General features: G+C 39.5%; 1 protein-coding gene across 5 annotated transcripts in view; it reads left to right on the top strand.

Moving 5' to 3' along the window:
- MCTP2 (multiple C2 and transmembrane domain containing 2) overlaps positions 1-19,947 on the top strand; it is a 202,634-nt gene extending 182,687 nt beyond the window's left edge. For 4 of the 5 annotated variants that reach the window (XM_068991401.1, XM_068991400.1, XM_068991399.1 and 1 more), the window contains 3 exons: positions 9,818-9,927; positions 16,519-16,616; positions 18,796-19,947. In XM_068991401.1, the coding sequence (XP_068847502.1) occupies positions 9,818-9,927; positions 16,519-16,616; positions 18,796-18,864 (277 nt within the window). In that variant the 3' untranslated portion in view covers positions 18,865-19,947. The remainder of the gene's footprint in view (positions 1-9,817; positions 9,928-16,518; positions 16,617-18,795) is intronic. The other variant, XM_068991398.1, reaches the window with a different exon arrangement.
- Positions 19,948-21,732: the final 1,785 nt, after the last annotated feature.

The following is a 21,732-nucleotide window of genomic DNA, read 5'->3' as shown; positions in this document are numbered from 1 at the left end:
GGGCCTGGATTCAATCCCTCATCTGGTAACCAGATCCCATGTGCTGCAACTAAGACTCAGCACAGCCAAATAAATATTTAAAGTTACATGTTGAAAGGGACAGAGAATGAAGGCAGAATGACCAGGGGTGAGGGCAGAAGGCCAGTTGTGGGGAGAGAGTTCACAAACTGGGGCGAAAACCATGAAGGAAGGCATCCTGTGAGGTAAATCACAAAAGAATAGTCTGCAGGCTTTTCTGACCCATGTCTCTGTTTCCATGGGTAGAAGAGTCAAAGGACTTCATTTTTCTGTGCCTAGGAAATGAAGAAAATAATCAATCTGTTGACATAAAGGTCAACCAGTGGGGTACCAGTTGGGGGAAGAATGCTAGAATGGAGTTGTACCCGCCTTACTGGATGTTGAGACAGTTATTTGTGGGTTTTGTTTTGAAATTTTGTAAAAAATAATCTTAGGATATGTTAGTGAACCTGAAGAGTTGAATGAATGAAGAGGATTCCTTGAATGTTTTCATTAATTGAAATGTTCAAGTCAGGGATTCCCTTAGGATTTAATGGAGAGCTCCCAAGTCAGGAAATCCATCAAAGTTCATGAAAATGTTTAACAGATTGTTTAATTTTGAGATATAAAGATTTGACTTACCAGAGTTATTCAACCTTGGATGTTCTTTGAAAGACCAGCACTGCAACGTATTTCCATGGTAACTGGAGTGAAGAGTCTAGTAAGGTTTTAAGGGTTAGTACTACTATATACTACTCAGTTCAGTTCAGTTGCTCAGTCGTGTCCGACTCTTTTTGACTCCATGGACTGCAGCACGCCAGGCTTCCCTGTCCATCACCAACTCCCGGAGATTGCTCATACTCATGTCCATTGAGTCGGTGATGCCATCCGAGCATCTCATCCTCTGTCATCCCCTTCTCCTCCTGCCTTCAGTCTTTCCCAGCATCAGGGTCTTTTCCAATGAGTCAGTTCTTCACATCAGGTGGCCAAAGTATTAGAGTTTCAGCTTCAGCATCAGTCCTTCCAGTGAATACTCAGGACTGATCTCCTTTAGGATGGACTGGTTGGATCTCCTTGCAGTCCAAGGGACTCGCAAGAGTCTTCTCCAACACCACAGTTCAAAAGCGTCAATTCTTCAGTGCCCAACTTTCTTTATAGTCCAACTTTCACATCCATACATGACTACCGGAAAAACCATAGCTTTGACTAGACAGACTTTTGCTGGTAAAGTAATGTCTCAGCTTTTTAACATGCTGTCTAGGTTGGTCATAGCTTTTCTTCCAAGGAGCAAGCGTCTTTTAATTTCATGGCTGCAATCACCATCTGCAATGATTTTTAAAACCGAAAAAAAAAAAAAGTCTCTCACTGTTTCCATTGTTTCCCCATCTATTTGCCATGAAGTGATGGGACCAGATGCCATGATCTTAGTTTTCTGAATGTTGAGTTTTGAGCCAACTTCCTCACTCTCCTCTTTCACTTTCATCAAGAGGCTCTTTAGTTCTTTGCTTTCGGCTATAAGGATGGTGTCATCTGTGTATCTGAGGTTATTGATATTTCTCTTGGCAATCTTGATTCCAGCTTGTGCTTCTTCCAGCCTAGCATTTCTCATGATATATTCTGCATATAAGTTAAATAAGCAGGGTGACAATATACAGCCTTGATGTACTCTTTTCCTTATTTTGAAGCAATCTGTTGTTCCATGTCCAGTTCTAACTGCTGCTTCTTGACCTTAATACACATTTCCCAGGAGGCAGTTCAGGTGGTCTGGTATTCCCATCTCTTTAAGAATGTTCCACAGTTCGTAGTGATCCACACAGACAAAGGCTTTGGTATAGTCAATATGCAGAAGTAGATGTCTTTCTGGGTTTCAAAGTTCTCCAAGCCAAGCTTCAAACGTGAACTGTGAACTTCCAGATGTTCAAGCTGGATTTGGAAAAGGCAGTGGAACCAGAGATCAAATTGCCAACATCTGTTGGATCATAAAAAAAGCAAGAGAATTCCAGGAAAATATTTATTTCTGCTTTATTGACTATGCCAAAGCCTTTGACTATGTGGATCACAACAAACTATATAGTGCTACTCAGCACTAGAAAAGCTTAAGATCATGGCATCCGGTCCTGTCACTTCATGACAAAAAGGAGGAGAAAAGGTGGAAGCAGCGACAAATTTTATTTTCTGAGGTCTAAAATCTCTGCTGATGGTGACTGCAGCCATGAAATTAAAAGATTCTTGCTCCTTGGAAGGAAAGCTGTGTATTGAATACACTAAACAGAGTATTGAAAAGCTAAGACATCACTTTGCAGACAAAGATCCATATAGTCAAAGCTATGGTTTTTCCAGTAGTCATGTATGGATGTGAGAATTGGACCGTAAAGAATGCTCAGCACTGAAGAACTGATGCTTTTGAACTGTGGTGTTGGAGAAGACTCTTGAGAGTCCCTTGGACAGCAAGGAGATCCAACCAGTCCATTCTAAAGGAAATCAGTTCTGAATATTCATTGGAAGGACTGATGCTGAAGCTGAAGCTCTAATACTTTGGCCACCTGATGCAAAGCGCTGACTCATTGGAAAAGACCCTGATGTTGGGAAAGATTGAAAGCAAAAGGAGAAGGGAGTGGCAGAGATTGAGATGGTCAGATAGCATCACCGACTCAGTGGACATGAATTTGAGCAAACTCTGGAAGATAAAACTTCAAACTCCGTGAAAGATAGGGGAGCCTGGTGTACTGCGGTCCATGGGGTCACAAAGAGTCGGACACGACTTAGCGACTGAACAGCAAAGCCAGTATATAATATCTTTGAATTAAGTCCTCAGTCTTATAAGCAGGAATATTGAGTGGGTTAAATGAGTAAAATGACCTTACATTTTCTGACATGTCTACTCTACAAGCGGTGAGTGTAGGTTCTTTTCTACAATTTTTATTTATGGCTGTGCTGCATCTTCATTGCTTTGTTCAGCCTTTCTCTAGTTGCAGTAAGCAGAGGCTACCCTTCGATGTGGTACGCAGGGTTCTCATCACGGTGGATTCTCCTGTTGTGAAGCACAGGTTCTAGGCATGCAGGTTTCAGTAGTTAGGGCTCTCAGGCCCTAGAGCACAGGCTTAGTAATTGTGCAAGGGCTTAGTTGCTCCATGGCATGTGAAATCTTCTCAGACCAGGAACTGAACCCGTATCCCCAGCACTGGGAGAGGGATTATCCACTGAATCACGAGGGAAGTCCAAGTGTAGGCTCTTGAAGCAACTCTCTGGATTCAGATCCCAGTTCTGTCACTTAGACTGGAAGTGATTTGTGGCCAATTAGTACCTTTCCTGACTCAAGTTCTCATCTGTAGAATGGACATACCAGAAATTCCTATTCATAATATTTCTGGAAGAATAAGATGAATTAATGCCTGTAATATCTTTAAACTAGTGGATGGCCTGTAGTAATCACTTAAAATTTTTCATGATTATGAATATTGGTAAAATTGCTTTGACTTTCTTTCTCTGTGTATTAAACTTTTTAAAACCTGTAAAACATTTAAACATTTTATTAATAAAACTGTTGGTTGCTTAGGAAAAAATATGTGATTTCACTGACTAGGATGTTGGGAGGGCAAATCTGACATGGTGTGTGCAAACGTGTCTGGTACATAACTTCATTTTTTAGCATCCAACAGATAAAGACACATGACACACCACATACTTGCACACGAGCACATGATCATTGAGATCTTTATAAGGATTGCATTAATTGGGAAAAATTGACATCTTGATAAAACTTGTTTTTAATTTATGAGTGTAATATAGTCCTTCATCTATTTGGGTTATCTTTAGTTTATCTCAATATTACTTTAAGAGTTTTATATATAAATATTTGACATTTTTGTGAGATATAGTCTGAAGTACTTGATTTCAGTTATTTTATTTTATTATTATTTTTTAAAATTTTTATTTTTACTTTATTTTACTTTACAATACTGTATTGGTTTTGCCATACATTGACATGAATCCACCACGGGTGTACATGCGTTCCCAAACATGAACCCCCCTCCCACCTCCCTCCCCATAACATCTCTCTGGGTCATCACCGTGCACCAGCCCCAAGCATGCTGTATCCTGCATCGGACATAGACTGGCGATTCGATTCTTACATGATAGTATACCTGATACAATTTCAGTTATTTTAAATGGTCTCTTGTTTTCAGGTTTTATCTCCACCTGTTTGTTACAGGATAGAAAAGTGAAATTTGATTTCCAACATTGACTTTGTATCTGTCAACCTTGGTAAACTTAGTTATCTTAATTTTTATATGAAGATTATTATTCTAGATGTTGTATTATATAAACATATTGTCTAGGAATTTTTTTTCTTTCTTATTTTTCAGTCCTTATACATTTTATTTTGTTTTCTTGCTTTATTGTCTTGGCTAGTAACGCCAATCAGAGAAGGCAATGGCAACCCACTCTGGTACTCTTGCCCGGAAAATCCCATGTGCGGAGGAGCCTGGTGGGCTGCAGTCCATGTTGGGGTCACAGGGAGTCAGACATGACTGAGCGACTTCACTTTCACTTTTCACTTTCATGCATTGGAGAAGGAAATGGCAACGCACTCTAGTGTCCTTGCCTGGAGAATCCCAGGGACGGGGGAGCCTGGTGGACTGCTGTCTGTGGGGTCTCACAGAGTCGGACACGACTGACATGACTTAGCAGCAGCAGCAGCAGCAATAACGCCAATACAATGTTGAACAGAAGTGGTATTAGCGAACATTCTTTTCTCATACTCGTGTCTTTTTCAGAGAGAAAGCTTTCAACATTTTGCCCTTAATGATGTTGTTTTCTGTAAAGATGCTTTATCAGCTTCAGGAATTTACTGTTTATTCCTATTTTGCTGAGATTTTGTTTATCATGAATGTAGGTTGAGTTTTGTTTTTGTTCATTGAGATCATCTTATGGTTGTTTTTGTGTTCTTCTGTTTTGGTTAATGTGTATTATTATTGTTGATTTTCAAAGATTAAACCAATCTTACATTTCTGAAATGAAACCAGCTTCATCATGCTATCTCCTTATATATGCTGGGATTTTATTTACAATGTTTTTTACTTACGATTATGGCAGCTTTAATCATCCGTGAGATTGGATATATAGTTCTTGAAAATTCCTTATAGTGTGAAGGTTATTCTAGACTCATACAATCAGTGGGCAGTATTCTCTCTCATTATCTGCAGTTTGTGTAGACTGTGTGTCATTACTTCAAGATTTTATAGAATTTTCTGGTTAAGTCTCTGGGTCTGAAGTTTTCTTTCAGGAAAGATTTTAATCAAATATTCGGTTTCTGTGGCATATATAGGTCTGTTCAGCTATTCTATTTCTTCTCCTATCTGTTTGTATATCATTTTCTAAGAGTGTGTCCATTTAAAATTTTCTACTTTTTGACGTAAAGTTGTTTATATAAAAAAGATCCTCTTATCGTCGATGACAGTGGAATCTAGCGTTGTCCACTTCTCTATGTTTAAAATTGTGTTTTCCCTTCTTCTTGACAGCCATTTATCAATCATATTATTCTTTAGCAAGGACTGTCACTACCTTTGTTAGTCTCCCTGTTGCTTGTTTTCTTTTCCGTTAATTACTACTCTTATCTTTATTACTTTCTTCCTTCTACTGTCTTTGAGATTAATTTGCTATTCTTATTTTAACTTTTTAAGGTGGATTGCTAGACCGTTTATTTTCAATCTTTCTGTTTTCCTAACATAAGCATTTAAAGCGCTACACTTTCCTAGGTGCTTAGCTCTGTGCCAGACATTTTGGCACGGATATTCATTATTAATTCACATTTAGTAAAAACTTGCTCTCTAATTTCTGTTTTTATTTGTTCCTTCACGTGAAGTATATTGCTTAATGTCGAAGTATTTGAAGATTTTCTAGCTATCTTTTTGCTCCTGTTTTTTTTTTTAATATAAATTTATTTTAATTGTGCTCTTGGTTTTTAACTGCATTGTTTTATGGTCAGAAAATAGAGATCTAACAGTGAGCACCTTTTTGCCATTCCACAGTCTAATAGTCACCATTACTTTTAGCATCTTCCCAGTCAGTTCAGGAACCCTCTTAATCTATGTTCTGTATCTCTTCTTTTTGACATCTATCTACTCTTTGTGATGCCTTTTAAGTCCTTGTCTGGGCTGTCTTGCACGACTCTATTTTCTGTGGTGTTTGAAATCCTGTTTAATTCATGCATGGAGGTCTTAACTTTCAATCACTGTGTTTCTTTTTAAAGTTTTACTTGCTTTGTTTTCGAATCTTCTTGGTTGTTTTTTCCAATCTCGTCCTTGACTATTTTTAAGCCTTTGTTTTATGACTTTTAAAGTATTAAGCATTATTATTTAATGTATTATGTTTGCTGTCAGTATTTGAGGTCTTCTGTTTGGGGTTTTACTGTTACTTCTGATAGCTCTTACTCATGATGCTGTGTATCCATTTATATTTTACTGTTTTAACTGTCTATGAGCTCATAATCTCTGTGTGTGTGTGTGTGTGTGTGTGTGTGTGTGTGTGTGTGGAGTATACTCAGATATATGGGTTGATAATGCATTTCCTTAGAGAAGATTACTGCTCTAGTCACTTTGGGGTGATTCAACCTGGAATCTCTTTTTTTAATTAAATTTTTGCTGAGGTTTTTTTAAAGTATACTGGTAGCATAAACTTGGATGATAAATCCAGGTACCGGCATCATGACACAGAGAATTCTTTGCATCTATTTGTATATGGTAGATTTGTTTTCCTTTCTTTTCATCCTTTTCCACTGTGTCTTTCTACTTCTCTCTCTCAATTCATCCTTACCCTGAATATGTAAGTTTTATGCAGTGTTCTTCTACTTGAATCTTCTTTTGTGGAAGCCCTAGGCTATATTTATCTTATGCCCCCCATGCAGTTAACAGATATAGAAGTTCAAAATTTTAATATCTGGCAGAAATTATTGGAGTGAAATTGACTTTGGAAGTTGGTAACCTCCAGAATTCTTACAATACATTATCTTTTACACTCTATTGTTTTCTTATTTTTCAGTTGGTTTATTGGTAGCTTTCTCTTTTTTTTTCAAGGTACTAAAATTATTTGTCTATGATTTTATTTAGATATTATTTGATACCGAGGCTATTTTCTTTTTAACTACTTACAAACCATACTGCATCAGACATTAACGTACCATCTCTGCATCCTTGTGCAAAGATATTTGCAGGTTAAATTTCTTGCCCTGGCATAACAGGAGCAATTATGGATTCCATACCATTTTCTCAAGTATTGTGAAGTTGCCTCCTAAGAAGTTCTACTTGGAAGAGAATAGTCAGGAATGGACCTACATATATGCAGAAGTTTTGATGAACTTGGCAGTGTAAAATATATAATTTTTATCTTTAAAAACTATAAACAAGGTTTTTTAAAAGACAAGGTAAACAAACATAAGTGTTTGCAACAAATACGACAAAGAGCTGATTTGTTTAGTTTCCAAAGAGATTTTGTTTGAGGAAAATATCCAGCAACAGAGTTCCAGGGAAAACAGATAAGCAGTAACTTCTTCATGTGTACATGTATGCATGTGGTTAGAACATGCAAGAAATAGAGCTATTTTTTTTAATAAACTTAAGGTAAAATTTTAATTTGAATACTAAGCTATCTTTCATGTGTTACCGGAGCTGTTTTTTAAAATTTATTTTTAATTGGAGGATAATCAGTTTACAATGTTGTGTTGGTTTCTGCTATACAATGTGAGTCAGCCATAGGTACACTTATGTCGCCTCCCTCCTACCCCCAGCCCCATCCCACCCTCTAGGTGATCACAGAGCACTGGGGCTGAGTGATACAGCAACTTCCCACAGCTATGGGGGGAGTTTTACATATGTTTTACCATATGTACAACGTATCTACCATATGTAAATATCCACAGGTATTTACCATATGTAAAACAGATACCTGTTTTACATATGGTAATGTACATGAAGAGCTAACCATTTTAAATGCCAGTTCCTATTTAATTCTAGCAAAACTTTATGCTATGGGTATTATTATTATTCCCATTCTATGGAGAAGAAATTATCATTCAGATTGATTTGAAAGACTTTCCTGTCTTTCTCAGCTTTTCAGAGATAGAGCCTGAACTCAAATCCATGCCAGTTTGCTTGTAAATTTTCTGAAGTATTTTCTTAAATAGTTGCCCCTGGCGAGGATATAAACTGAATACCACTGATAATCTAAATGACCGACAGTCATATTAAAATGTGTTCAACTTTGCTTATAACTTAAGGGCATGAGATAGCAAATACACACATACATGTGTAGTATTGTATCTCCCCGTAGGCAGTCTTTAACAAGAGATTGAGGGGTGAGTTGATTTCTCCTTTATTATTCTATTTTTTATTGAGTATAGTTAATTTACAATGTTATGTGTGCATTTATATGTATTTTTCAGATTCTTTTCCATTATAGGTTAATATAACATACTGAGTATATTTCCCTGTGCTATATAGTAAGTCCTTATTGCTTACTTGTTTTATTTATAGTAGTGTGTTAATCCCCAAATCCTTACTTCAGCCTTGATTGGCTCATCTGTAAGAGGGAGGTAATCGTTACTCAAAAGAATTATTGTTAAACATTACAGTCTCTCTCTCTCTGTATGTATATACGCTGGTAAGTCACTTCAGTCGTGTCCGACTCTGTGCGACCCCAGAGACAGCAGCCCACCAGGCTCCCCCGTCCCTAGGATTCTCCAGGCAAGAACACTGGAGTGGGTTGCCATTTCCTTCTCCAATGCATGAAAGTGAAAAGTGAAAGTGAAGCCACTCAGTCGTGTCCGACCCCATGGACTGCAGCCTTCCAGGCTCTTCTGTCCATAGGATTTTCCAGGCATATATATATATATATTTTAGGACAGTGGCACCTACTCAGTGCCCAATAACTATTATAAATGGCTCTGCCCAAATCCCCTGATATGCCCCCCAAAAAAGGTAACAGAAATAAATCTTTCATCTCATTTATTCCTAGCACAAGGCAAGGCAAAGGGTCAAGACAGACATGTTAAGTGAAGATGCCTGGAAGAGTACTCTAGACACTCATGAGCTCTCATCAAGGCAGTGCATTTTATGACTACTTTCTAGGGTTCTGGAAGGATTTCCACAGTACATTCAGTCCCACATCTCGTATTTTCTAGATCTCAAGTCAAACCAGGCAATAGATAGGACAGAAGGAGCCAGGGTCCCCATGAAAATGATATGCGGCAATATCCCCTGCGTTATCGGTGGGTTGGCGGTGTAATGGTTTATAGCCAGAAGCTCCGTAGCCCATTTTCAGGGCATCATTACCCTTCTGGAGTCAACGAGTCTGGAAATTCTAAATATAAGTTATTAGAAAAACACAAGAGCACTGTAATAATAGCCTCCCGTCTCTAAATATTTACTGGCAAGCATGTGTTAATTGAGAGAGAAATATTGACTTTGAAGTGACCTAACTCACCTTTCATTTTGAAGCTCTGCGTTCACAGAGCCACATGACAATATTGCAGTGTTTAATCACTGTTGAGAGTCAGAGTTTTCTCTTAAGTACTGTCAGTTCCAGGAAGGCAGAGTCACCAAGATCCAGAGGAGCTGGATGGCAATTGGTCTATGACCTTCACCTCAAAACTGTTTTCCAGTGTCCAGTCATTCTGGCAGACTTCTACATACCAGTTTTGAGAAGCAACTTCTCCAATAGACCTTTTTTCTTGTGTGTAACTAAGAAATAAAAACATGGCAAAATGAATCGACCGCTTTTCTTTAGCATCGGAGAAAATGACATGTATGTGGTTTGTCTACAGCACATTTAACTGGACGGTCCCATTCCTTTCATTCCTGGCCTGTTTGATACTGGCAGTTGCCACCATCACATTGTATTTCATTCCACTCCGGTACATCATTTTAATCTGGGGTAAGTTTGGCACGGTCCTTTTGCTAGCAATCAATTCCAGGTAAGAACCAATTACTCATTTTTAAGTGCAGCTATAAACTTTAAATGTGCTTTTGTTGGCAATTAAACATGAGATTAAGAAAAGCATTTGGCGATCAAAAACTTCCAGGACCTCCCTGAAAAGGCCAGTGGCATGAACGGTCAGCACAGATACTTATAGGCCTCTTGTATAATTGCAATCAAATAAGAATGTGATTGTGCATGCTGTTTCCCTTTGGGCTTTCAGAGTCATAAATACTCCTGAATAATATACTGTTGTGGCCCAGTAACTTTCAGGAAATACTGTTATTCAAATAGTGAGCAAACACCTTGCCCTGTATGTTGTATAAAAGTATATCTAGCCACTACTAGGCTGCTCCTGACATTTCATCTCCCCTGGAAGGAAGAAAAATAACTTAACCCAATGCTTAAAACCAGAAGCAGAGAGGTGAAAGGGAGGGGCGCACAGTGGCCACCTAACCAGTGCCTGACAGGAAAGGGAAAGCTATTATTTACCAGGGGAAATGGTAAGCCTATATAGAGTTCAGCTGCTTTTTAAAGAGTAGAAACAAAAATGGCACACTGGAAATAAATTTCAGGACTTGACTTACTACTCAAGCTAACAATTGGAAAAATCACAAGAAGCTTTGTGAATATTTGTGTCTGTTGCTGAGTGGGCACTGGGTTAACATAAGGAGAGTGTGCTGCAGTTAATTAACTAAGCAGTCACCCCTCTTCTGGAAGAATCTCTCACTTCTGGTTTTCCATGGCTTGGCTCCTGTGACGACTACTCAGTTCTAGACCATAGTCATCTATAGGGATCTGCAGGTGTCAGGAGATTCAGGGAAGCTACAAATATGTGTGTTGAGATGCATTCCTCTTTAAGCAAAAGCTGAAAGCCTGCAAATGCCAGGGTGAAGGGGAGCTATAAAATATTTCTAAGACCTTTAATTGTAGACCATTTCCAAAGAGAATCCACAAAGGTAGAATCCTGCTGATGAGAAAGGCCAAACCTGGGCATGCAGAAATGGGAAAAATCATAGGAAAAATAGAATAACTCATAACATTTCAGAAATAGAGCATAATCCATTCATTCTGTTTTGTCCAGGAAGTGAAAATTCTATCACATAAAGTTTCTCTTCTTTGTAACAAGCCCAAGAAAAGGAAAAGGTTTTCTAAGTTCCTCTTCAGGGGTCCATTTTAATACTCAGTAGTGCTCACTATTTGAGGAAGTTCTCATACCCATGCTTAGTTTTTATTCCTATGTTGTGTTTCTCACTTATAGCACATTGGCCCATATTTGACCCTTAGGAAAGAGAACATGGAGCTTTTCAAGGGCCCATTGATTAAGAAGGAATATGTGTTTTGTAAGAAGCATTTTCCTGAATACTGGTATACTGAATGTTATCTGTATAGACTGAATAATCTCATTCTTTCTTGCTTTTTTTTTTTTGTACTAGTTTCTCAGTCCATTTACTCTCCATATTTAAAACACAGATCTTGAAACTCTTTATGATCTGTCCCTAAGGAGAATTTGATCCAAAATTACAGTCATTTGGCCAGTGTTTTCCTCATTTTTAAGATAATGTAAGACAACAGCATGGTCAGCTTGGTAAACACCATTGGCCATTATTTCTTCATCCTCCTGGAAGAGAATGCTTTCCTGCACCTCACCTTAGACAAAGACGACTACACTGTATTTCATCCTTAGAGTGTCCATTTCAGGATTCCAATCCCTCTTTCAATTTACTCCTAATCCCTTTGACCTCTAGTTTTATCCTCCAAGTTCTTGACAGCTTTCAAAGTCAACTTTTTGCATCCACTTAATGAGACATTGTTCTATTTATTGTTCAGCTTATGAATGAAATTATGAAATAGCATCGAGTTTATGATGCTCTCCTGGACTGAAAGTAATCCTTTGAGCTTTATATTGTCTCATTCATTAGTTTTAGATTCTAGACAGAGGTTTATAGTTTATTGATGAGTTTGCCATAGATAACGTAGTCAGAAGCCTTGACCATCACATTATCTCTTGCCTCTTCTCATTATCTAAAACCTGCTGTACTATCATGGAATATATTCTGCCTTCCTATCAGGACTTATTACTTTGCAAGACAAGTTAGTTATTAGCTCGCACAGACCCAGGGCTTTCCTTTGCACATCTCTTACATGACCATATTCTTGGCAGAGAATTTAGCATGTAGAAGGAAACTTTATATGTTTGAATTTCTATTGTTCCCTTTAATCTTATTAAGGCTCAGAAGACTATTTCTTTATTCTTTTCAGGATGGAAATGAAAAAAAATTATGTTCATTGCCAAACTGTTTATAGTAGTAAATTAATTTAAAATAATCAAAAATGTTCAGTAATAGAGAAGTGATTTAAGCACATTATGGTAAATTTACCCAAGGTACACAGTAAAAGTTACGTTTGAGGGGAAAATGATTATATGATGATATTAAATTATATTACATTATGATATATTTTTATGATACATTTACATTTATGATTTTTGTTGCTTAGTCCATAAGTTGTGTGTCTGACTCTTTTACAACCCCGTGGACTGTAGCCTGCCTGGCTCCTCTGTCCATGGAATTTCCCAGGCAAGAATACTGGAGTGGGTAACCACTCCCTTCTCCGGGGGATCTTCCCGACCCAGGGATCAAACTGGCGTCTCCTGGATTGGCAGACAGATTGTTTACCTCTGAACCACCAAGGAAGCCTATATTATGATATTACATTATATTTTTAATAAGGATATTTTATATCCATGTGTATTGTGATCACAAATATGTTGAATGTACCTATATTATATAACATACATTTATATTTATTTTGACATTCATTGTGAGCAGCCCAGTTAATACAAGGCAAGACCTTTTACTCTTTGAATATGATTCATTTTATAAATGCACAGCTGAAGGACTAAAAAAAAAAGACTTTCTTATTCTAAGTTACTTACTCATTTTCACTGAGTCCTAAAATAAGTAGATAAAAATCTTCAAAATTTTTGTTCACTGTTTTTAATCTTTTGGAACAAAATTATTTAACTCTATGTTTCTCTAGAGTTACATACATATTCCACTATATTTCCATATTCTTTACATCCAAATAACATTTGTATATAAATATTTCTTAAGTAGCACAATTATTTAATATAAGCCTATGAAAATAGCCTAATTTCATGATGACCATGTGCAATATTCCTTGATTCACCAACTTCACTGTAAGGTTTTAAAAGACAAGATACTTTCTGTCCTCTTTACTATGTAATTCCTAGTGAAGCTACACAAAGGTAATAGATCATTGGTGAGTACTTTGCAAATAGTTTTTGAGTGGATAAGTCTGCAAGTTTAATACCTATGATCTCATAGATGGCATTTCTTTGAGCCTGCCACCTCTCTTATTTGGGAGTATAATTTTTGAAAATTAAGTTAAAAGCCGTTTTAGAGGAATATCTAGAATTTTCTCTAGGAAACTGTAAATTTTCAGTACTGAATTTTGGTAATTTATTTGTTTTATGTATTTCTAGAAGGCAAGGCACCTTTGAGGATTAGATCCCACATAGGTTTTCTGTATGTTTTGGAAGGTTTCCCATATTCTTTCCATTCTGTTCTTCATCATAGATGCTCTAAATATAGCTTTTCAGTTCTGATCTGAGCCACTTCTGGTTTTCTCAAGTAGATTAAGAACACCCCAAGCAGATTTTGAGCATCTTAAAAGAAACTATGACTTATTTAACTTTGTATCTCCATTTGATAGCACAATAGATCTTACATGTAAGACGCTTGACACAGGAGCAAGCAAGGACCCTCTGCCCACCTCACCCACCCCCACCAATACATTGCAATCAGGGTTACATGCCAGTCACTCATACAGTGTTGTATCTAACTCAGTTTAAAGAGGTTATTCCCTACTGACCACATGTGCAAAGCAGCCATGTAGTTCTTCATCTCTCATTCTCTGTTTTTTGTTTGTTTGTTTGTTTTTGTTTTTAAACTGGAGGGATCTTTCCAATCTATTGATCTATTCTGTCTATGATCATTAAATGATAATGCCTTTTCCAAATGTTAATCCCTTGGTATTTAAATTCCACTTTCTTTCTTTGTCTAAAAGAAAACAGAATAAAAATTCACAGCATATATGCCCTATTTGTACTGTTTAGGTTTAAAAATCTAAAGGTGCCTGCTACTGCAGAAAGACACAACTTCCAAACTGGGTGTGTGATAACATTCTGCCAGTATAAAGACTCTGACGTCACCACCTTCTTTGTTTTCTTGGCTTATTGACATATACAGTAATGATGGTAGCCCTCTTCCTTGTGGTGAAATTCTAGATTTTGGAACGCTTTGTGATTCTCCTTTCAACCCATGGTACTATGTAAGGCAGGCCTCTATTATTCAAAATTTAATATAAAAAATCTAAGACACAGATTAAGTAAGTTGTCTGAAACCACGCAGCTAATAATCCATGGTGAAACCAGACTGGGGCCCAGCTATGCCTGTCCCCAAGCCTTCTTACTTGCCCCGTTGCTCTTCAGAGATGACCAAGCAATCTCTGCTGCCATGTTGGCACTCGCTTTCACACAGTAGACAATATGGTAGAATTACTGACATTTGAGCCTGTGACACCTTAAAAAAGATAAGGTGTGGTTTTGTAGCATGCAATCTGAATTCCTTATAATTTTCAGCCTAACAAAGTTTTTCAAACAGAGACTGTCGGAGTGCTTTGTGGACTTCCTTCTGCCCTTATTGGTGCATTTGAGCTACTGGGCAGGTTTGTAATCTTCTCAGTGACTAAGAATGCAGTGTTTTGATCAGCAGTGATATTATCCCTGCCTGGCTGTTCATTGTAAAGACTCCAGATGCTCACAGTATATATAATTAACAATAGAAGATATATCTTTTCTCAATACGTCTTTGTCTCCCTTCATCATTTTGCCTTGTCTGTTTTCTTTTGCCAAGAAGCCCATGCTACAATTAAATGTCTTTAGAATAACACAGTGGAGAGTGTTTTAAAGGAACACTGGGGGAAATTTTCGCTAGAAACTTGGAGCTGGCTGTGGGGGCAGAGAAAAAAGGAAGGCACAGCGAGGCTTTGACTTGAGAAAAAGGGGGTTATTCACAGGAAGTCCTCCCCGGCCCAGGCAACAAGCCACCCTTGACTTAGGAACCTGTCTGGCTTCCATTTGCCACGTGGATGTAAATCTGACCCTCTTAAAGAAACCACCAGGACTTCAGCATTGTGTCAGGCATAAGGGCATGCAGAAAGTCCATTTCTTAGATGAAAGCAAAGTAATATTTAATGAAAGAAGAGAAACATCCAACCTTTTCTGTGTTGTGGACTGTTGAATAGGTAAACCTTACCTTGACTTCGGCATAGGCACTCGTGGGAGAACACACTGTGAGAATTCAGCATGGTGGGGGTTGACGAGGACTTAGTTATGGTCCTTGATAGCAAGCACCCTGTAGCCAGACTTCAGGTGGCCTCCTTGTCTTTCTGCTTCTAAAAGACAGCACAAAATGCAGTTGATGCTTGGTGAAAAGATCACAGTTTGTGAGCTCTGACTATATAGGGACACCCCTGCTCCCCGAAAGAGCTCTGAGCAGCAGAGTAGGAAACCAAGCTGGTGGAGAGGTGCCTCCCTCTGGGGAGGGAGCTCTGGGCAGAGCTCGTCCTGGACACGCCCATGTGCCCCCACCAAGGACAGCTTAAACGTTTCAGTTCAGTTCCTCAGTTGTGTCCGACTCTTTGCGACCCCATGGACTGCAGCATGCCAGGCCTCCCTGTGTCCATCACCAACTCCTGGAGTTTACTCAAACTCATGTCCATTGAGTCAGTGATTTAAACATCTTACCCCCTTATAATTACCGTTGTCCTGAATCAGCACGACTCCATGGCCTAGCCAAACCCACACACCAGCGCTGTGGTCCATAAATTAAGCTAGCAACCAGAGTAAGATAATTTTCCAATAATAACTTTTCACAGTTTTCTGCAGCATCAAAGTACGACCAACATGTCAAGTTCTGTTCTGCAGCGAGAGAAGGAAAACCTGTGAAAATGAGTTGGAAGGGGGGAGATAGATTTCTTGCGGGTTCTTTTTAACAACAACAAAAAAAACAACTCCCACCCTCCAGCTCCCACTGCTGCCTCTGGTCCTCAGCTCCCAAGCAGAGACTTGTTTGGGCTAATGAAGGCCTTTTCCCATCTGGGACATTCGTTTTCCTAGACAAGGAGGCTGTTAATCAGCATTGTCCAAAAAAACCAATGAGCTCCACAGTTTTAGTGTGTGTTTCTGCCGCCCTGCTGCTAGGCCTGTAATGGGATTTTCACAGCTGAAGAAGGCACAGCCCTTCTCCAACGATCCCCCCCTTTCTCCCTCCAAGAAAAGACATTTCTGAATGATTCCACATGACAGCAACGGGTGCATGACTTGAGATCCAGTGATTATTTTCACACTAATTTTTACTTGTGAATGCTTCTCCTCCCCCAGTCGGGTGACTTTTAAAGATGGGTAGACAAATGGAGAGAGATCAACAGACAAAGAGATCTCCTGATATGTCTGTTTTCCAGGCATAAACAAATTCACTAAGAAGCTTCGAAACCCCTATGCCATTGACAATAATGAGCTTCTGGACTTCCTCTCCAGGGTACCATCTGATGTTCAAAAGGTACGTAATCAACAGCTACCACCAACTGGGGCCCCAACCCCAAACTGTGGCCTGCCCACCCTGCCCCCGAGCCAGAGGAGTAGGGGGCTGTGCTTGTGTGAGTCACTGAGATAATGAATCAGAAAATCCTTCAAGAGGCCTGGCTGGCAGAGAGCTGGCCAGCAAAACCTTTGTCCAAAGCATGAGATGATAGGGGAAAATTATCCTGAAAAAGAGCTACTTAAGAATGATCTGGAACTCACACTGCGAGGCTGCAGTGCGGGGAGGTTTGTCCTTTTTCTGACTGTTTACCTCCCCAAAGAGGGTCAGATGGGCTCAGCAAGTGGGGACACAGGAAACCCAGAGCCGGGGGAGGCTTGCCCATTTTCCTCCTCTTCCGGATGGCAGGCATTCTCCAGGAAGTAGGAGACAAGAGGATTATTCTTTTGATCCGTGTTTGCCCCGATTATCTCCCAGGCCTCCCCCCTCTCCCCTTCTGTCTGAAGACCTAAGAGATGCTGAGGACAGAGCTCCCACTTACTCCAGTACACATAAAGGCAGAGACGGCGTGCGATAATTTGAGGTTAATCAGAAGCATTACTCACGGGTAATGGTCCCTTAGTCCAGCAGTGTCCCGTTTCTGTGGCTACGAAGAGATTAAGCAAGGCAACAGCACCAGAAAGTCTGCAGAGCAGCCTCTTCAGGCATCAGGCTGGTGTGAACCCAGAGACGGGGAGGGCAGACACAGGTAAAGATCTCTCTAGTGGAGAACAGAGGTCAGAGAATAGGTAACTGGGGAAACAGTGGCATGAAATACCATCAGGATGATCAAAGACACGATCTGTTATGATGTGAGAGAATCCCTAATCAAACATCAGTTCTATCCTCAGGCCGCTGTACCGTAATTCATTTCCCAGCACCTCTGGGTGGAGTGCAGAAATGTAGGGTTGACAGGCCTTGGAGAGTTTCTTTCCCTTTCACTCTAAGTTCTAGAGATTAAAATAGACTCTGTGTTGTTTTTTTTTTTTTCCCTTTAACCTTCATTTAATGATATAATTATGTATTAAAATATATTAATATGAATTTACTGGTTAACATTGCATTACAGGATTGTGAAATAGTAACTTGGCCCCTTTTTGTTGTGCCTTGAAGATTGACAGGCATATCATCCCCTGGGGGACCTTCACAAAACAGCTGTAAGGAAAGCATGCCTTTTTCACGTATCTGCTTTCCACCAAGTGTAGCTCAGCTTGTGTGATGGGGTAGGATGTCCTTGGGGAATTTGGCACAAATACTCAAAATAGTGAGCACATGTGGTCTGTGATACAATACTTTACACAAAGCCATTCCACAGTCAGCCTATCCGAGCCCACACACCAAAGCGTTGTGATTGCAACGCACCATCACTTGAGTCACAATGTGCAGTTTGTGCCTGCATCCTTGAAGAAAGGAAATTCCCAGCAAGCACCCCCTAAGGACTGTCTGTGCTCAGTTTGGGGACCAGCCCTCAGCAAGGTCATCCAGTTGGCGTTGGCATGAAGACTGAGGATGCAACAAAAGAGCATTCAAGGGAAATGCCCAGGAAGCTAGTGAGATCTGCGAGTATCTCCAAGAACACTTGCTAATAACACAATAGGCAGTTTGCCACTGGGGACTCCCCACGTGCTCATGTTTGTCGCTGATGTTTTAGCCATTATATTGTAAATGAAATCCATTTTTAAGAGAAATCTTTATTAGTCTAGGGGGTATCCATTTCAACATTCTTTCCCTCTCTGGCAAAAGAAATGGATATAATTGGCAGAAGTTTTTTCTCCCCAAGATTTTAGATACTTTTAAATGAATAATTCGTAGTAAGTTGCTGTATCATATACTAAGATAAACATTCCCAAGGGGCCGTTATCAAGCTCTTTCCTGGTCGAACACGGGCACACACACAACTGAAATCTAGCAGTGCCCCGAGAGCAGGTAGAAACCCATGCATCTCATAAGAAAAATCTGCTTTTAATATTTTGGTTTCAAGAAATGATGCATGACTCTTCAAATCCTTCCTGCAATTAATCCCTCCATGTTCCTGTGTTTAGAAAATGATTCATTACCTTTGAACCTTCCTTCCTTTGCCGCGCTGTGTCCTCAGGGAGCCATTAGCACGCTGTGGTGAGCTAGGGTTACCTAACCGCCAGTGTCACGTCTGTTTTCACAGGTGCAGTATGCAGAGTTGAAGCCGGGCAGTAGCCAGAGCCCTGTTCGGAAGAAGCGCAATGCGCTCTAGGACACAGACGGACTCTGGACACCAGCAGCCGATGGTGTGTTGGACTGATGGGACTGGTGTTCTCTGTCGTTCGGTAGTAGCCGTGGTGTTTTTCTGAAACGTGTGCCATGTCGAGCCCTGTCTTTACCCTCCCTGTCTTCATGGCATAGATGCACGTGCCCACAGGCACATCCGTGTGCAGGGGTAATCGACTTTGCATCTGGAGTCAGCGCCGCGAAAGGAAACACTCCAGAGACTGTAAAAGACTAGCATCCCTTCTTCCAACAGGAGACTAAAGCAAGCTTCCAGGGGTCTCAGCACCCTCCTTGAGAACAGCAGGATGCCACTTGGATGCGAGCATAACTTGGGACTTGTTTTCACATCTCTAACAGTTTCACATCAAGATTCAGTTACATTCGCCCGCACCCGCACCCTCCTTTCAGATGATTGCTTTTTCTTTTTTCCTCTGAGTTAACAAGTCCTTGACAGCCACCATCTACCCAAATAATGTATATTATAAATAGATTTTTTTTTTAAATTATTACCTGGATCATCCCAGTTCTTTGGGGATCTTTCAGCCATAACAACTGAAGACCTAGATGTAAAATTTCAGTAAGCTGCTTGGTGCTGGATGCCAGCCTGCCTCCTGGTCCATTGCTGGCAATGGATGCTCTAGAGTGTTCTGAGAGATCATTCGCCCAAAACGTGAAAGAGTCAGTGAACATATTTGGGTGCTTCAAATTGCCACTTCTTCTGACGTTACTTTTTGCTTATTTCCCAAATGTAATCTCAGTAGTATAGCTTGAGAAAGAGGGGGAGGGGTGAATGAGTGAATTCTGAGAGTATTTAGAAAGATAGACAGAGGAGCAAGGGACCAATGAGTGTGGCTGCTTGTCTGAATGTCATAATCCCTTCACTTGCCTGCACTTTTAGGAAAGTAAAAATGCTGTAGCAATCCACGTGGATCTTTTGTTCCTAAGCAAAATAAGCTACACATAATAAAAACATATAACTCAGAACCCCATTCCTAGAAAGGTACAATCCCCAAAGTCTTTTTGAGTATATACTTTACCATTTCGCTGTAACCTCCTCCAAGTAAATATCCCAGTTTTTGTGCATATATAAAATGAATGCAAATATCTTTCTGTTCAAATGATATTTAAGTTGTAAAGACTATATTTTGTTGACACATACTTTGTATGTGCAGTTTTATATGTATATATCTATAAATATATGTATTGTAAAGAAAAATTGAAATAAAAAATCTGATTCAATAGTGAGTTTTACTGTCTTTTTTTTTTCTCTCTCTCTCTCTCTCTCTCTCGGTTGTAATTTAATAATCTTCAAACAAAATGTTTATGAAAAATGCCAAAGATTCTAAGCCTTATCATCCTGTGTCTGTTTTTCTTCATATTCTATCTTCCTGGGTTGCTTTCTCACTGAGCCAGATTTCTGCATGATTTGATTTACTTCAAGTTAATGAAGCTGGCTGAAAAAGAACCTTGCAGGAATTATAAAAGCTCCAGTAAATCTCTGAGTTGTACATACAATAGATATCCAAGAACCTCTTTTGTTAAATCAGTTACTCAATCTTCTGTGTAAACAATGCCTCATTGTCTCACTCCCAACTACCATCCAGTTTATCACAGTCTGTCATTTTGTAATGACCTAAGTCAGACATTTTTAAACAGACACGTGAGATCTGATCAGTCATTTGAATGAAAACTTTCAGCAGCAAAATAACCCCTTATTTATTCAAAAGTGGAACCAGTACTTTATTGTTGCTCTTTTCTATAGAATCTCAAAATGAAATAATTCGCCCGAAAAGAAGGCGTCATTAGTTAGACTTATTTCTTCTGTAGTCCGATTGGAATTTTCAGCATTGAGTTTAGGACACAAATAGCAGCTGAGATGCAAAAGCAAGGACAGAATCAACCTTTAATAACTTTGTATGGAAAACAATTGTTAATTGATTAAGTAGTAATGGGATGCTAAAAAATGTTATCTGCAAGTGAAATGTTAAGATTCATACAAGTAGTCAACATGAAAGATTTGGGGACGTTTTGTAGATAAGGTTTATGGGTTATGGTTTTGTCATGTGATAATTAAACACAATTTAGTAGGAATATTGAAAGCCTGACCAAACTCTCCTGGTTCTCTTCTCAAGCCCATTGAGAAGCTCAAGCTCACAAGCCCATCCCCTGCCCTGCCTGGATGTCTTATGGGCATCTCTTCCTCAGCAGGTCAGGAATTTAGCATTATTCATGTGTTCAGGACCCCGAACCCCACAACTTCCTACTAGCTTTGTTATTTCCCTTACTGGCACAGGCATCTTATAGGTTGGGAGGCCCCTTGTTGCTGAGATCTAAGTTGTATTCGACTCTTTTGCAAGCCCATGGACCATAACCCTCCAGGCTCTGCTGCCCATGGGTTTTCCCAGGCAAGAAGAATATTGGAGTGGGTTGCCATGTCCTTCTCCAGGGCATCTTCCTTGGCATCTTTTTTTTTTCAGTCCTCATGCCTTTTTCCTGTCTCCCAACCTATACAATCTGGTAGATCTAGTGTTGGCAAGTTATCTTGTCCATTTCTGATCACAACCACCCAAGCCTCTGCCCAATCTGAGGCCTCTGTAACCTCTCACAAGTCAAGGTAACTGTGCCAATTACTTTACGCCAGGTCAGTCTTCATCAGTCTATTCTTTTCCCTTGAAATACTTTCTCCCCTGTTTCTATCCAGATTAATTCTACCTGCCTTCAAAACATTCAAAAGTCCCGTGCCCACATATGCGTTATTATTAGTTTCTTGGCTGTGTTGGAGTCCACCGTTCTTGTCACACCCCCTCATCTTACGTGTTTCTGGCATCGGCTGTATTCTGCCATGACTCCTAAT

The sequence above is a fragment of the Capricornis sumatraensis genome, chromosome 19 (genome assembly GCF_032405125.1).
Source record: "Capricornis sumatraensis isolate serow.1 chromosome 19, serow.2, whole genome shotgun sequence".
Lineage (NCBI taxonomy): Eukaryota > Metazoa > Chordata > Mammalia > Artiodactyla > Bovidae > Capricornis > Capricornis sumatraensis.
Note: the sequence above shows the minus strand (reverse complement) of the source record. Positions and strands in the feature narration are given on the sequence as shown.